The following is a 16,301-nucleotide window of genomic DNA, read 5'->3' on the forward strand; positions in this document are numbered from 1 at the left end:
GAGCTCTTGGGCTTTTCATAAAATGAAGTGTGAAGACCTGAAACTCTGCAGTGTTTACAGGGCCTTCAACCAGATCACCATTCAGAACTGGTGTCCCCTTGCCACTGACCTCGGAACTTCTGAATGTCTGTGGAAGGCACAAATTTACACCAAGTTAGATCTAAGGGTTATAATCTGATGAGAATCTATAATGGCCTTCAATGGAAAACTTCCTTTTGTACCAAGTATAGCTATTTTGAATATACATTATGGCTGTCCCTTCTATCTTTAATCATACTAAAGCATGATATTTTGTGGGATTTAATGGACCAATTTGATACCATTTACTTGGATGGCATTCTAATTTATTCTTTCTACCTTGAGGTATACACAGACCATGTTCAGGCAGTTTCACAGTGGTTTCAGGAGCATTATCTATAGATCAAACTAAAAAATGTAAATTCAAAGTAATCACCATTGATTTTCTGTGCCATCACATTTCACTAGAAGGACTTCAGATGGATCCAATAAAGATGGAAACCATTCTGGCTTGGCAACCTCTCAGGAATTAAAAAGTGTTCAAAGGCATTCTCTTACAAACTTCCATAAACTCCCAGACTCTTTAATCAATTACTCCACTCAACCTCAGAGAATAGTATTACATTATTTGGGATAAGGAGTTTTTGGCCATTAAGATGGCCTTTGGGACCTGGGCTTTGAGACTTGTTTGAAAGGGCTCAACACTCCATGGAGGTCAGGACAAACCACTATGGTTTGGAATACTTCCAGACAGCTTGTAAGCTAAACCAAAGGCAGAAATGGTGATTACTATTCTTTTTTCCATTTGACTTCAAAGTAACCCCCATCTCAATAAAAGGATGGATACCTTGCCTCAGAAGTCCAAATTTGGTTGGTTGGTTGGTTGGTTTAGACTCCCCATAGTGAGGAAATTCTCAGCAGGTTACAATCATCACAATAAAGCATCCACATACAGTTCCAGTAACATAGGAATAAGCAGTTCCCCCAACTTAAACCACAGATAAAATTGTAAAGCAACCAACCAAAAAGCAGTAAAAATAGATAGCACATCTATAAATCAAAGGCTCTTTTAAACAATTCTGAATTTTCTGAAGCCTAACAAGGTAGGGATTGATGTGATTTCATGGGGCAGGGAGTTCCATAACATTGACACTGCCACAAGCAATGTTTGATACCTTCCACCCCCTAAACCTGTGGAAATGGGCTATCTGGATGGGGAATTGCTACCCTCTTTGTCCATATTCCATGAGAAATTTGCAGCTATGAAATTCCTCTTGCTCTTTGATGAAGCAAATCAAGAGCTGTAGAGCAATCCCTATACTCAAGAATGGCACCAGCAGATCTAGAATGCAACTAGTTCCCATCCGATCTGGACTTCCATTGAAATCAAATGGAAAAAAGAATCCTGTTTTACAAATACTGCTGTTACAAGAGGAAGACTTATAGTTATGCTATGGCAGTTACCCTGCAGGACATTTCAGGTTCTTCAAGACCTTCCATTTTAAGAACTTTTGGTGGTCATGCATTGGGCCCAAGATTCATATCACCATGCCACAAACCAGCCAGGAAAGTTGCAAGTCTATTGTTACCTTGGTGCATCTTTTCTATCAGTATTATTCTCAGAAGTCAAGACTACCAGCTGTGGAAGATGTAGGTCCTAGGAGGGATGATAATTAGCCTGTATGTTAATCTCTGTTTACATATTGAATTGATTTACATCTGAACTAATTAAAGCAGTTAGAACTAATACGCTAATTCACTCTTGTCTACTCTCTGGAATGATAATGTCATGTCCATCCATTCTACAGTGCCAAATTCCCTCTCATTTACTTTTATGCAAAGAAAAATGAATAAAGTTGCTCACTTGATACTTCTTACAGTATAACTTGAATATGCTGCTAACAAGTGTAGACAATACTGAGTTAGACAGACTAATAGACTTTTATAAGGCAATTTAATAGATTGTGTTGGTACAGAAAACTATAGCTGCTGGGACGTAATTATTGTTCTGTGTGTTATAGCCCTATGCTTAGTGGAAAGTTGGAAATTTATTTTTTTTCAAGTTTCTTTCAACTGCTGAGGCACTTCTCATTTTGCCAGTAGCACATCCAGATTGATTTAATGGAAAAGAATAAAGAAATGTGTAATTTTCTTCTTGCCCCTCTACCAGAGGAGAAGCCTATGCTGATGGAACAAATTTCCTCACTGCAATCCTCTGGAACAAATTTGGGGAGGACACAGGAGACTGCAGGAAAAAGGATATGACGATATAGTTCTCTAAGCCAAAATGGCAACATTGGATTTCTCTCATACTCTTTGAAATAGAGTTGTCATCTTGAATGGCCACACTCTTTTAAGTGATACAATAGCATGGAAAATATTCTTTTGCAAAAATGTCCACCAGTTATGGAAAAGAGACTTTCTCAAATGCATCACTTACAATTAATTTCTAGAAATGTATTTCCCTTGAGAAGGAATATTTCTGTGAGATATAGTTAATAATGAATGAGATAATTACAGTTGAAGAGTGGGATAGGCATATTCTAACATGTCCTTGATTATCTACTACAATAGTTTACAGTAAATACTGGAGTTTAAATATTTCTACTTTCGCATACGTATGTCTTTTGATGTTCAGTGTTTTCAGATATTCATAAGGCAGTTCAGTTCACTGAACAAGGTAGCCCTTAGAACTGACCCAGAAAAACAGCTTTCTTAGATAATTCACCAATGCCTGAATTTTAGCAAGTGCTAGTTGAAAGGGATTGTGTTGCCTCTGAAAGAAAACTTGAGACTTAAAAATGTTTGGAGTGTTGCCATTAAAATGGTGTTAGTCAATTGGATGCCCTCCGGCATCTGCCAGATCAGCACAGTCTGTCGTCAGAGTAATGCACATTGTAGTCTCAGATATCAGGTAAGCGTGAGGTTGAGGATAGATAAATAGGATTTATTGCAAAATTGGCCCCATTCTCATATTCAGAGGATGTGTCTACAAATACCGGAATGATACTGGGATGTTACTGACTGCTTCGACCGTAGCATGAAAACAACTATGACATGTTAGCATCTTAATGGGGGGGGGGAAGGAAATTGGTGAAAAGGTTAAAACCAGTTGCAAGTTTAAGGGAGTAATGTGTTTCTTTGTTGACCATTTCCTCTTTTCTCATCAAAACATATATTAAGTATAATAATTGTTTACCTTGCTAAGGATTGCTGTTTATCCAAGCTTAATTGAGCATATTCAAATAGACTCCATTATTCAATAATGGAGTTGGCAAGGTAACTTACATGCTTTTAAACAATGGTGTTGTATCCTGGAAAGTTAGATTTTATCTGGGTACTGGCCGTTTTTCTATCTCATTAAAATTTACACATGTATTTCCTATTATTCCTGTGGGCGCCATTAGTTACAATAATGAAAAAACAGGCAGTGGTATTACTTTTTAATGAGACTTTTTATTAATTCAGCTGTGTTTGTATGTTTATTAATTATACAAACAGAAATTACTTCCTAGTTTTCCTTGCTTCTGTTTTTAAATATATTCGCTGACTGGGGGCATTTTGAATAGTACAAAGATGTGAGCAGTCAGCTGGAGTGTTTTTCTTGGTTTTGTATGGGGGATTATGAGGATTAAAAGTCAACACATCTGCAGGGCATTTAGCTGAGGAGCGCTGGTTTATATTATAAATCACAGATTAATTAACATCAGATTTTTACTGCAACTGTTGCCATCATATACACTGACGAACACAGTTGCAAATCCATTTTAATTATTCAGCTTCTAATGAATTTTTTTAAGCATCCTTCTAATTAGTCTTTTACCCCCAATGTTGGATAAATATACAGCATTGTCCTGCTTTTTTCAACAAATAATGGTCTCTAACTTTCTAATGCTATCACAAATTAAGTTACATTATATTATGACCAATTCTCTTAAAGGTAGGGTTTGTTTTTTTCCCCCAGTTGTTGGCTACTTGTATGGGAACAAAAACTAACTGCATTAGTAACCTTTAATTTGGTTGGTTTTTAAGCGACCTTAAACCATATACCCTAAAAATTATATTTGAACCTCCCTATCTAATATCATGTATGGTAGTAGACATTTCTTGTGTGCACATATATTCACAGAAGAAGAATTGGGACCTAGTAAAATCTTATCTGGCTTGGTGCTTGGGTATCTTCAAGTCTACCTGTTAGAAATAGAATCTGCCCATCTACTGTAAGCAAGCAAAGAGGTTATATGCTGAGCGTTCCCTCTGATTGAGGAGATCTTGTTCCTCAATGTACCTTTGGAACAGCTTTCCTCCAGGGGCAAGAGTGGCATGTTCCATAATGTTTTTCCAGAAAATAATTAAAACCTGGGTGTTATGGAAAACCTCCAGGAAATAGCATCAACAGTATGCTGTCTCAGTCAGTTGCAGAGCCATCTAGTGTATTATTGCATTCTATTTTGCTGCATTATTGTTTATTATATTATTATTTATGCATTTGTACACACTTAGGACTATGATTAAAGCAGTATATAAGATTCATAAATAGTAGGTACAGTCATACCTGCAGTCTACATTTCAGTCTATCTACATTTTGGATATAGACAGAACAATATACAGCATCCTTTTTGTAGTTCTCAAAGCTCCACCAGAATGAATCAAGCCAATTATTTTGTACTCCCACTTTCTTTAAAAATGCAGTTTAAAAAAATAAGTTTAAGAGGCTTACAAAGGTTTATGACACCCACTGCATCTCTTAAAAACTTAAAACCCCCATTCCCCAAAATGATATGCCACATAAAACCTAGTGCATTGAAAATAGTGCGGTTTTGCAAAATGCATAAAATTGAAACTGTGGGGTTCTTTTTTTAAAAAAAATCTATTTAGTTGATTTGTATGGTTGTCTAACTTGCAAATTGCAAATCTTAGGCAGCTAACATAAAATTAAAACTAAAAACAAAACCAGCAACATAAAAACAACACAGAAGAAAAAAATAACATAAACAGAAGCCAATCCACAACTATTCCACATTCCAAAATTCCCCTGGCCCAGTGCCTAGGGGAAAAGCCAGACCTTCAAGACTGTACCAAAGGCCAACAGGATAGGGAAAATCCAAACCTTGGAGGGAAGATACATTGTTCCAAAGGACAGGGTTCATGATAGACAAAGCACACCTCCTGGCTTCCTCCAGATGATACTTTTTATAAAAGGGACCTGGAGCATGTCCACCATGGGAGACCTAGTGGAATGGGCAAAAATAACCGGAGACAGGGAGCACCACAAATAACGTGGCCCCCTTCTAGAGGACCTTCTAGGGCAGCTGCACGTACAGCACACTGCAACAGTCCAAATAGGAGGTGAGCAAGCCAGGAGTGACCAAGTGTAGGGCCTCTTGATCCTGGAATGAGCACAATTAGCACACAAAATAGATTTGAGTAGTCACTGGTCTTCAAGCAGGCTGAGTCCAAGTAGACTCCCAAATTGTACACCAGTTCTGCCTGGGGGAATGCTACCCCATCCAAGAACTAAAGAAGGAAAGTCCTCAGAACCAGGGGACCTTAAAACCTACAGCTACCCAGTCTTGGTAGGGTTAAGCCATAGTCTTTTCTTCCCCATCCAACATCCCCCCCCCCCCCCGCCCGACTCCAGACACTGAGAAAGGACCTTGACAACATCACTTACTTGCCCTAGGGTAGATATGTATAATTGAGTATCATCAACATAGTGATGATACTTAACCTTACGCAGATGGATGGCCACATCCAGCGGCTTTGCATAGATGTTAAATAGAAGCAGAGAGAGTATAGAGTCCTGAGGGACCCCCACAAACTAGGAGTTGAGGGCTAGATCTCTCCAGTTCTACCAATACAGACTGAAACTGGCCCTGGAGATAAGAGAAGGACCGCAACCCCATGTTCCCAATCCCAAGTCAGTCTAGACGGATTGATGGTATTGAAGGGCACTAAGAGTATAAGGAGGGTCAGAAGGGATGCATCACACCACTCACCGGAGATCATCAACAAGTATGATCAGTGTCATCTAAGTACTCTATCCCATCCTAAACCTGACTGAAAAGGGTCCAGATAATTCATTACTTGCAGGCTTTCTGAAGCTGCAAACCAACCATGTTCTCTAAAAATGGAAGGTTGGAGACAGGACAAAAATTATGTGCAATATTATTGAATCCAGCAATGGTTTCTTGAAGAAGGGATTGACCACAATTTTTTAAGGGCTGGCAGAACCACCCCATCTCAAGAATGCATTCACCACTGCCAGTTGTTGTTGTTGTTCTTGTTGCACTGAATATGGCAGCAAGAACTATCTTAAGTGTAACATTAGGCAAGCCTTAACTTTTTTTTTTTTTTTGACGAATCAAGGACTGGGGTTGACTGATAATGCAAAAGGGGAGGGGTTAAGAATGCATATTTGTGGGGTTAGGATTTTCTGTATTTCTCCATTTTGTGCATTTCTGCTTCAAAATGATGAAGAATGTGCCATCAATTCTTGGTCATTGTAGTAGGAAAAAACTCCAATTGCCACAACATTGAGGGCTGTGCACAGATCTGGGCCTTTAGGTCACCAACCCTTGCTGTAAGCCAGCTAGCTCCTTCCTTACTTCATAATACATCACTGTTCACCAAGTGCCCTTGAACGTGCCTTCTTTTTCTTTCACAGCTTTTTTTGGAAAATACCTCAATGAATACAATGGCAGCTATATCCCTCCTGGCTGGCGAGAATGGGTTGGATTAATCAAAAACTCTCGCTTCTATAATTACACTGTTTGTCGCAATGGCCTTAAAGAGAAGCATGGATTTGAATATGCAAAGGTATGGAAGAATCACACTTGTCTTGTGATGTACACCGGTAAAACCTATTATTTTCTTGTTAGAAAGAATGATATTTTAAAATCACTTTATTGTAACAGTACTCCTAATTTTTTTGTGTTGGCTGTGTGGTCAGAACTTTTTTTCACATATGTTCATAGAAGGTAAAGGATTTTTTTTTTCTCAGTTAATACTATTGATTTCTGGTTATGAAGTAGAGACTATGAAAGATACTAAATCCTGGAAACTTGACTGTGGCAACACACAAACGTGCGCGCACACACAAAATTACACAGACACACTTTGTCTCTCATGAAAAGCAATTATCTTTTACCTTTTTGGGGGGAGATAATACACAAAAGTTTCTGGTTTCTAGTACTGTCTATGTTATTTATAATAATTTGCTACAGCAAGGCATTTGAAGTTTGGGAAAAATTTCCTCCTTCAGAGAGCACCTTTTCTCCAGGAAGTCTTTCACTCATAATAGAAGTTTTGGTGAGGAAGGCTTAATGGAAAAACATGGTCAAAAGTGCTGTCAGTGAAATTTATCTTTCGTACTCTTTCACATGCCTCTCCAAAATACTTTTGGAGTTGGGAGTTTGAGGAGCAGTCCTAGAATGAGGACAAAGTGTTCGCAGCTGTTTGGGCTTCCCTCACATTTTTTATGTGAAAGAAAATGCTGCACCTTTTTTCAGTGCTGTTTTTGCAGCTGTTCGTGGCCGAGTCCACATCATCTGGTCGATTAGTCATGTCTGGAAAGGGTTGAAATTGTGTGTCCATGTTACCTTGGAATTCCTCACTGGAGTTCATGCCAGTTATTTGATCAAAAACCCCACAAACCTAGAGATGGCAGATAGTTTAATTATTGAGTTTCCACTTTTAAAAAGCTCCCCCCTCCCTGTGTGTGTGTGTGTGTGTGTGTTTTCATTTTACTACATTGGATATATATTAAGCTGCTTAACTGGTATGATAGTATTTTGATATTAGTAGCTGCACTGTTCTAAAATGAGCAGAGTTGGGTTCTTTAGAAATGCCAGTGTTCTTTTTTCCTTACAATTATAGCAAAGAGGCCACAGTGACTGAGCTTGAGTGCCTGATTTAAATATTTCTAAGCCTTTGTCTTCCACCTTAAAAGGCGTTATTCCTCCTCCCTACTAAACAAATACACCTATTGGAATGCAGCCATTCATTTGGGTGAAGATGATTTTGTAACCATATTGTATATTTGACCTGAGAACTGGGCCCAGCCTCTAAAACTAGATAGTTGAAATCCATTCAGACTAAGCTACTGTAATATGACCTTGTGGTATTGGATATAGTTGGCAAATTGTTGTTTATATTGAATGTTTGTTTCAGGACTATTTCACAGATTTAATCACTAATGACAGCATTAATTATTTCAAAATGTCTAAGAGGACGTATCCCCATAGACCCATATTGATGGTAATCAGCCATGCAGCTCCCCACGGCCCAGAAGATTCTGCACCACAGTTCTCTGAGCTGTATCCAAATGCTTCTCAGCACATGTAAGTGAAACTTTATACTGTGATCCTGCTGGTGGTTTGCCACCTCAACCACCCTGGTTTAAAGTCTAATGTTGATTAGTCTGAAGACAGGGATTCTTCAAATCCTGCACAGAACAATTCTGGATAACCTAGGAATAAATATACAGTATTTATAAATTATGTCTAGTAAGGGTGTCTGCCTCTTTGATAAGTAACTAGCCACTGCTAACTGCCCTTTTCGGGCGCTGTAATGAAACGGAGAGTTGATGCCCTGTGTAGCATCAGTCAGTCACCTCCTTGCCCTGCTTTAATTCTTTGAGGCTTCACTGTTCTAGAATATTTCATACTTACACAGGGGTCCTATATTTCCTACCTTTTCAATAATCATAATATTTACTCTTTTGTTTCGGGGAAGTCGTAAACAGTTTTGTTAGTGTGAAAGGCTGAGTTGTCATTTTGGCTTTTTCACATGGTGTGAAGGAGGTAGAACACCTTTTTCTTCCACCGTTCCTTTTTTCCCCTTGGGGTTGCACGCATTCCTTCCCATTTTTCTCCATGAATTTTTTGCCTCCTTTCTATACAATTGATATTATTATGTTTGCACTAAAGCTTGATGAAAGAGAAACAGATGAAGTCTTGGTGTTGGGTAGTGGATTGTACCCATTCAGGGTGTAGATGAAGAATCACGTATTTGAATGCTTTCTCTTTTTAAAATATCACTAAGTACCACCTACAGAATTGGTATGAATTACACTCGATCTTAGCCAAAAGGCTAAGAAGCGATATGGGTATTAATTAATATAACAGCAACCTTTTTCCATGATGTACTTGTACTCATAGATGTGTTTAAAATGTGATAGACACGTCTGCAGCCTAAAATGGTATTATTTCAGATTTTCCCCTGATTATGCTGTATGTATAAACTAGGCCTGAGATAAATACAACCACTGTTGCACAAGAAATAAAGCCAGTTTATTTCACCATTTTAAAACAACAACTGCCACCAAAGAAATATGTTGGGTATTTATATATATGCAATATTTTTGACATCTATACTTTTTCCTCCCCCCACCCCTCGTCTTGCTTGATGTCTTAATTGGTGCCATAAATTCAGACCAAAATTTGAAACCTTGTAGTAGCACCATTAAGTCGGGATAAAAGGACACAGTTCTTAAGAGTGTGTGAAATGCTTCATTTTGAACTGTTCTAAGTGAAACTTTGTAAAATTCCTCATTTTTGAATGATATTTCAGGTGCAAAACATCTCCTTTGGGTAGTTTTGAAACTGTCTATAGTTTAGAACAGTTCTATTTCAAACTTGAAATACTTTCAAAATTTTTGTGCTTGAAATGGGGACATTTCAACTCCCAAACAATTTTTTCCCCCTATTCTGAGACCCCAAATGGCTAACAGATAAGCAGTACATAAATGTCATGATGGCTGACTGATTGGTTGAAGTTGCAGGCAAACATAATTTTAAAATACACAAGTTTCCCAGGCTGAGCAAGCTGAACCAATCATGGAACAGAATGGTTAGAACAGTGTTTCTCAACTTTGGCAACTTTAAGATGTGTGGATTTCAACTCTGGGAGTTAAAGTCCAGCCATCTTAAAGTTGCCAAGGTTGAGAAACACTGGGTTAGAAAGAGACATGGAGATTATCTAGCCCAACTCCCTTTCCAATGCAGGAAATTACTACTATAGCATCCCTGACAGATGGCCGTCTGTTTAAATATCTCCCATAAAAGAGAGTCCACTATCTCCTGAAGCAATCTGTTCCATTGTTTAACAAATGTTACCATTAAAAAATATTTCCTGATATCCAATCAAAATCTGTTTCCTAACTATTCCATTTTCTACATTAGAGTCCTTTGGATTTTTGAAAACAGCTAGCAAATTTCCCCACAATCTTCTCCAAACTAAACATTTACAACTCCTCCAACTGTTCTCCAACTGTTTCTTCATAAGGTTTTTCTTCCAGGTCTCTTATCATCCTAGTTGTTCTCCTTTGGACATGCTCCAGTTTGTCAGTGTTTTCCCTTAAAGGCAATGCAAATTTGCTTTATTTGCATCTGCATCACACTGTCGGCTCATGTTAAAATTGTGATCCACCAAGACACCCAGATTCTTTCGGGATATATTGCTTCCCAATATGGTCGTCCCATCCTACATGCATGCCTTTGATTTTTCCTTTCCAAATGAAGTACTTTAGATTTCCTCCTATTAAAATTAATCTTGTTGCTCTCTGCCTATTGCTCCAGTTTGTCAATATCCTCCTGAGTTCTGAAACTATTTGTAAAGGTTTGCTATCTGCCCTGTGTTTGTGTCATCCACAAATATTATTATATTTTCTAAGGCCTCATCCAAGTCATTTATAAATATATTAACAGTACACGGCCTAGGACAGAGCTTTGCCTTTTGGCATTCAACACCTCTTCCCACCTGACTGAGAGACACTCGTGTAGACACACTGGGGTTTATGATTGTAATTAGCTCTGTATCCATCTCTTGGGAGCAAAATCCAGTCTGCATTTTGCTATCTTCTCTATTGTTTTTGTGGGAAACTGTGTCACACTCCCCTTGACAGACTGTTGGGCCAACAGATTTTGCTTCTAGGGTCTCTCTTAGTAGGGAGTCCTTGATCACCACCACTGGAATAGCAGACTTCTCTATTTAGGCAGAGCACTTGCTTTTGAAATGCTGAAAGGTTGACTTTCTAAAAAGTATGTATTATCACTCCAGCAGCTAACATCCCTTCCCCCACCCCAAAAATAAACAGGATAGCAGACAGGATAGCAGGATGAGGCAGGGGAGGTGAGGAAGGGGAGGGAGGACTTGCCTGGAGCCTCTCAGACATGGCTGTGTTCTGAAAATTTAATTAGAAGCAGATTTCATAGAGTGGTTGAAACTAAGGCCAAGTAATAGCCCTATTTAATCATTTTTAAAGCATGTAAGCTGTACTGTTCCCATCGCCCTCTACATGTGGGGGAGGGGGTGTCTGCAGCTGAGAGACTCCACTCTCTGTGGAGGCTGTCTGCACAGTTGAGAGCTCTGATTGACCAGGGTTTCCAATTAAATGAAAGGTCTTCATAGACAAAGGAAGCCCTCTTTTGCAGTGAGTGGCCTGTTACCTGTTGGAAATGATGGAGGGCAAAGCAAAGTTAAAGCATTTGTCCTCACGCTTGCCCCCATGTTGCATGTGGTAGTCTGTGCACACTTTAAAATGATCCAAGGCGGCTATTGAGCATTGAACTTAGCAGCCACTTCCACTCTCCTGCATTAGGAGACTGAGAAACGTTTTGTCTGCACTGAACACTATATGATATTAACAGTTGAGCTTGGTAACCCTGGAAACTTTTGTTAACCTCAGTTTGTCTTCCAGCAAATATGAAATATTTGAAGCCAAAGCAATTTGTGTTTAACTGATTATGAAACGTCTGAAAGCACAAATCGGAAATCTCTATTTCCTCCCAGTCCAGTTGTCTTGAAATTCTGGGAGTATTATGCATCCTTTATTCAGTGGCTGCTGCAGGAAACAATAGAAAAAATTGTTTTAGTACTGAAAGACTAAACAGAGTAAGAGCTCATTCGGAGAAAGTAAAAGAAGAAATGGAAGATAAACTGACAGTTTACATGAATAGGCTGCTAAAGGAATTGTTTCTACAGCTTAGTTTGCTGCCAGCTTATCATGGCCAGATAATAAAAGGGAAAAAGTCCAATGTCTCACTGACTTTTTCCTTTGGCACAGCTCATGAAAATAATGGCAAGAGCAATACAATCATTCTGTAAGAGGTGGCATTGTTTGAATACTTAACTATTGAGGATTCTTCTCTTTTGGTGGTCAAACATATTTTGACACCCCTTTTTTTTTCCGGGTGATGGGTTTAAGTTTAAGCTGCTGACTTTTCTTTTTTGGTTTGTTTTTAATATGTCAGACTAACAATTGTATTCATATAATGTTAACAATGGGAAGTAATATTAAAATAAAAGAAAGACAAAAGAGGAGAAAGGCCAGAAAAATTATATTATGTACAAAAGGAATATAAAAATTGACTAAATTGTTAAAAGTTTTGTTCCTTGTTACTATGTTGGGGAAAGAAGTATGAATGGTTCATGGATAAGATTTTCAAAATTTTAGCCATAGTCCAGTATTTTCCACATTACTTTGCAGTATTAAGTGCAAGTATGAAACTGATAATCAAAGAAGAATCTTAATATTTATCCAAATTTTACTGAGGTCAAATAGTAGCTTTCAAGCTGAGTCCCAAGAGGAATTGAATTTTGCAATTCCTTATTCCAAGCAGTGCCCAGAGCTGGAATAAATGCCCAGGGATAGGCCTGAAAATGATTTTTCCCAACAGACAATTGAATCCTAACAGAGTGAAAATCTTAAAGGATACTAGAGAGTGTTGTTTTAAAAGATGTGATAGGCTATTAAACACTATTAAATAATATGAAGGAATATAAATAGAAAGATCTTTTAAAATATAAATCACCTTGGAATTAAATTGATTTTAATACCATTAATTTCACACCCAATTCTCAGATCTAGATATTCTTTTGCTTGTGCAGAAGTTGGAGACAAATTTAAATTGACCTGTTGACAAAACTTCCTTGGGATTTTTATAGCAAGATAAAAAAAGGAATCAGAATACAACCCTAAATATCAATATTTTTACTGAGACCTAATGACATTTAGTATGATTTAATGCAATTCATAGAGTAACCAGGTAGGATACCAAACTGATGTACTGGCAAAATGAGGTTTCTGGTATATGTAAGAAATGTAACATATCATCTGTACACCGCAGAGTCTTGTAATTGTTCATCAGCTGCCATCCATCTAATGTTTTCAGAATTTCTAAGTGGCAGGATGTTCTGAAACCAAATTGGAAGGGAGAGAGGAAGGTTTTTATTTAATTTACACTATTCTATTATATTTTTTTTTAATCTTAGTACCGACTGGAGGCCTGTAAGCCACTCAGATCAGCATATACACCTTGTAAATAAATATATAAATACATGTTCACCTTGTTTTTCCCTTCAACAATCCAATTAGTAAATCTACTATCAATGTTGAAACATTTCTTGCACATTCAGAATTGCCTCATGTATATAATTCCCTCACCTAAACTTTCTGTATGACCTATTTATTGCTTGTAAGAGGTTCTTTTCATATAAGGAAATATCATCCTGACCCTTAAAGTTCAATGTTATAAAGGAAACTACCAGAAGGAATAATTAAGATAAGAAGCAAAGGACTTGAAAATAATTTACATCATATCTATTGTAAGTATGCAAGCACAGCACCTCCATGAGAAAAAAAATTAAAAATGGTTCAAGATGTACCATAATTAAACTTGTTCTGAAGCATCTCTGATATCCCCTAAACACATTAACAAACTTGCATTACTGCTATTATTAATTTTACACAAACTGAACAGGAGAAGAAATGAAAATAAACAGTTTATTTGCCGCTGAATCACGTACTGATACATATCTTGAGGAAAGCCAGATTAAGAAAAAGGAAGAGAGCAAGGAAGAAAAAATAAATCACAACTGCAAAAAAGACTAAAGGGCAAATGTGCAGAACAAAGAAATGCCTGATCAGGAATTAGAGAGAAAAAACTTGATAATGTGGAGTTAGAAATAAGCACTGTAGAAAAAAAGAGAAATTTTTCAATCTATTAACAAGACTTTAGTAGTGGAACTTAAAGAAGGGGTTTTTTTTCCTGCTTCCACAGGAATATGGAAAGATTTCTGGATACCATTAGCTGGTCTGATAACAAAAATGGCTGAAAGTTCAATATAATATTAAAATTCTTCTTACAAATCATATTTTTTGCTCTGGAAAACACCTTCCTACATTCTTACACCTTCTTACTGCAGTTTGGAAAGAAGATAATATGGAATTCAGTCAGTGTGAGAAATTTCACAATAAATGGCAAAGGCTTATCAGCTATACAAAAAGGAAAGGTGGAATGCAACCAGCCCTCTCAGTTTCTAGCTGATAATCTTCCGGCAGAGCTAATACTCCACCATGTGTAAGTTGCACTGGTGAGACTGAGATTCAAAAGACATTATTTTGGCCTGAAGGATATTAACCTTCAATAATCCAGTTATGGCTGTATCAGTGGACTTTAAAATCTTCGACTTGGGTCATTCTGCTTTCAGCAACACCCAATCAAATATTATAGCACAAACAGTAGTTTTAGTAAGTGTTATATTCCCTCATGCCATAATGAGAAGAGACATAACATCCTTCTTGACCATGGCTGCAGCTATTGTCTTAGGGGAGAATGGGGCAGCTGAATCCAAACATCCAGCAGACTCCCCAATAACCAATACAGAAGATAAACACTTTTTTCTGACTCCAATCAGAAAAATTATATGGAAATCAGGATAATAATGCCGCAGGGAGTGGCATGGCACATCCATGCTTAGTTTCCTTTTTATTTTTTTGAGAGGCAGAAATTGTGATGCGGTGTAACCATAGGAGCTGTCTGCAGCAAAGAATGGAGAGAACAATTGTATTTACTTATTTGCCATATTTGTATAGCTGCCCATCTCACAAGAGAGTGACTCTGGGCAGTGTACAACACTTAATTAAGAAGAGACCAATACATACATATAAAACAGTCATAATTAAAAATTATAAACTATAAAAAGCACACAAAACAAGAGAGGACGATATTAACTACAATAAAGGAGCCATCGCAAAATCGCCCTGGTCTCCTGGGACCCCCAGGCCTGAAAACATAGCCAGGTCTTGAGGGACTTGCAGAATGTTAAGAATGTTGCTTGATAGCTTGGCAAAGTTAGATGAAAAGTTATCAATACTGCTAAAGAACTATGATACAGTGTCTGTTAATTAAGAATGAAAAAATCTGTTAATTAAGCAATTTTTTATTACATGACATTCTCGTATCAGTAGGAAATTTTCCTTTTGCTATTACATAAGGGAAACAGTTTTTATTCTTAATTTTTCTAGTGCTGATGATAGTGATACAGATGTAGTAAAGCAGTTTACTTCTCTATTAATTTTTAAAGTGTTAATTTTCAGAAATTAGTCAATGGAAATAGTAAAAAACTTGCTGTGGAGCAGCCAACAAGCCTGCAAGTTGAAAGCATGCTGCCTGGGGAATTCTGGGAGTTGAAGTCCACACATCTTAAAGTTGCCAAGGTTGAAAAACACTACTCTATGGCTTCTGAGTAAGAGATTAGCTTAGGCCTCAGGAGTCACACAGAACAACACTCGCATCCCTGATCAAGTTGCTTCTTGGGAGCATATTGCCTCTGTTACTTAAAACATTTGGATGTTTTTTGTTTTTTTTTAATGTGCATTCTTCATATTTGGTATTTATAATGTTTTAAATGTAAAATATATTTGGCACTGTAATTATTTAGACTAATAATATTCTTTACAAGATATTATCAATGTTTGCAATATATACAAAATGCATTTAATTACACATGGTGTGGCTACTTAGCCAAAAGTAATATGGCAACATGCAACAATATAGCTTCAGCTGCCCTGGTTATGAAACAAATCAGTAGGAAAACCACAGAAGAAGAATTATTCAAAATAATGTACAGTCTGGCTGGAATCCCAAATAAGTTGTTGTTGGCACAATTCAGTTGAAATCAATGGAGCTGTGCCAGAACAAGTGTATTTGGATCTCAGAATAATGTATATTTTTTTCTCCAGAATGTAAGATGTGCATTACATAACTTATAGCAAAAGGTATAGATATTGTATCAGAAACTACGAATAGCTTAATCTATGGAGTTCTTCCTGCTCTCTGAGCTTGGTTGTTTGCTTGCAGATGTTTCATTAGCTAACTAGGTCACATCATCAGTCAGCCTGGCCCTAATAATGTTACCTAGTAGGGTAATGAAACATCTGCAAGAAAACAACCAAGCTCAGAGATCACCGAGAACTCCACAGTTCAACCCTGAGCTAC

At 37.5% G+C, this 16,301-nt stretch overlaps 1 protein-coding gene across 3 annotated transcripts in view; it reads left to right on the top strand.

The window, feature by feature from the left end:
* SULF1 (sulfatase 1) overlaps positions 1-16,301 on the top strand; it is a 123,234-nt gene that overhangs the window by 69,574 nt on the left and 37,359 nt on the right. For all 3 annotated transcript variants that reach the window (XM_088130844.1, XM_088130842.1, XM_088130843.1), the window contains 2 exons: positions 6,686-6,837; positions 8,191-8,360. In XM_088130844.1, the coding sequence (XP_087986970.1) occupies positions 6,686-6,837; positions 8,191-8,360 (322 nt within the window). The remainder of the gene's footprint in view (positions 1-6,685; positions 6,838-8,190; positions 8,361-16,301) is intronic.

Source organism: Python bivittatus, unplaced genomic scaffold (genome assembly GCF_059951505.1).
Source record: "Python bivittatus isolate LINGU-HERP-01145 unplaced genomic scaffold, Pbiv_v1 ctg000840_np1212, whole genome shotgun sequence".
Classification (NCBI taxonomy): domain Eukaryota; kingdom Metazoa; phylum Chordata; class Lepidosauria; order Squamata; family Pythonidae; genus Python; species Python bivittatus.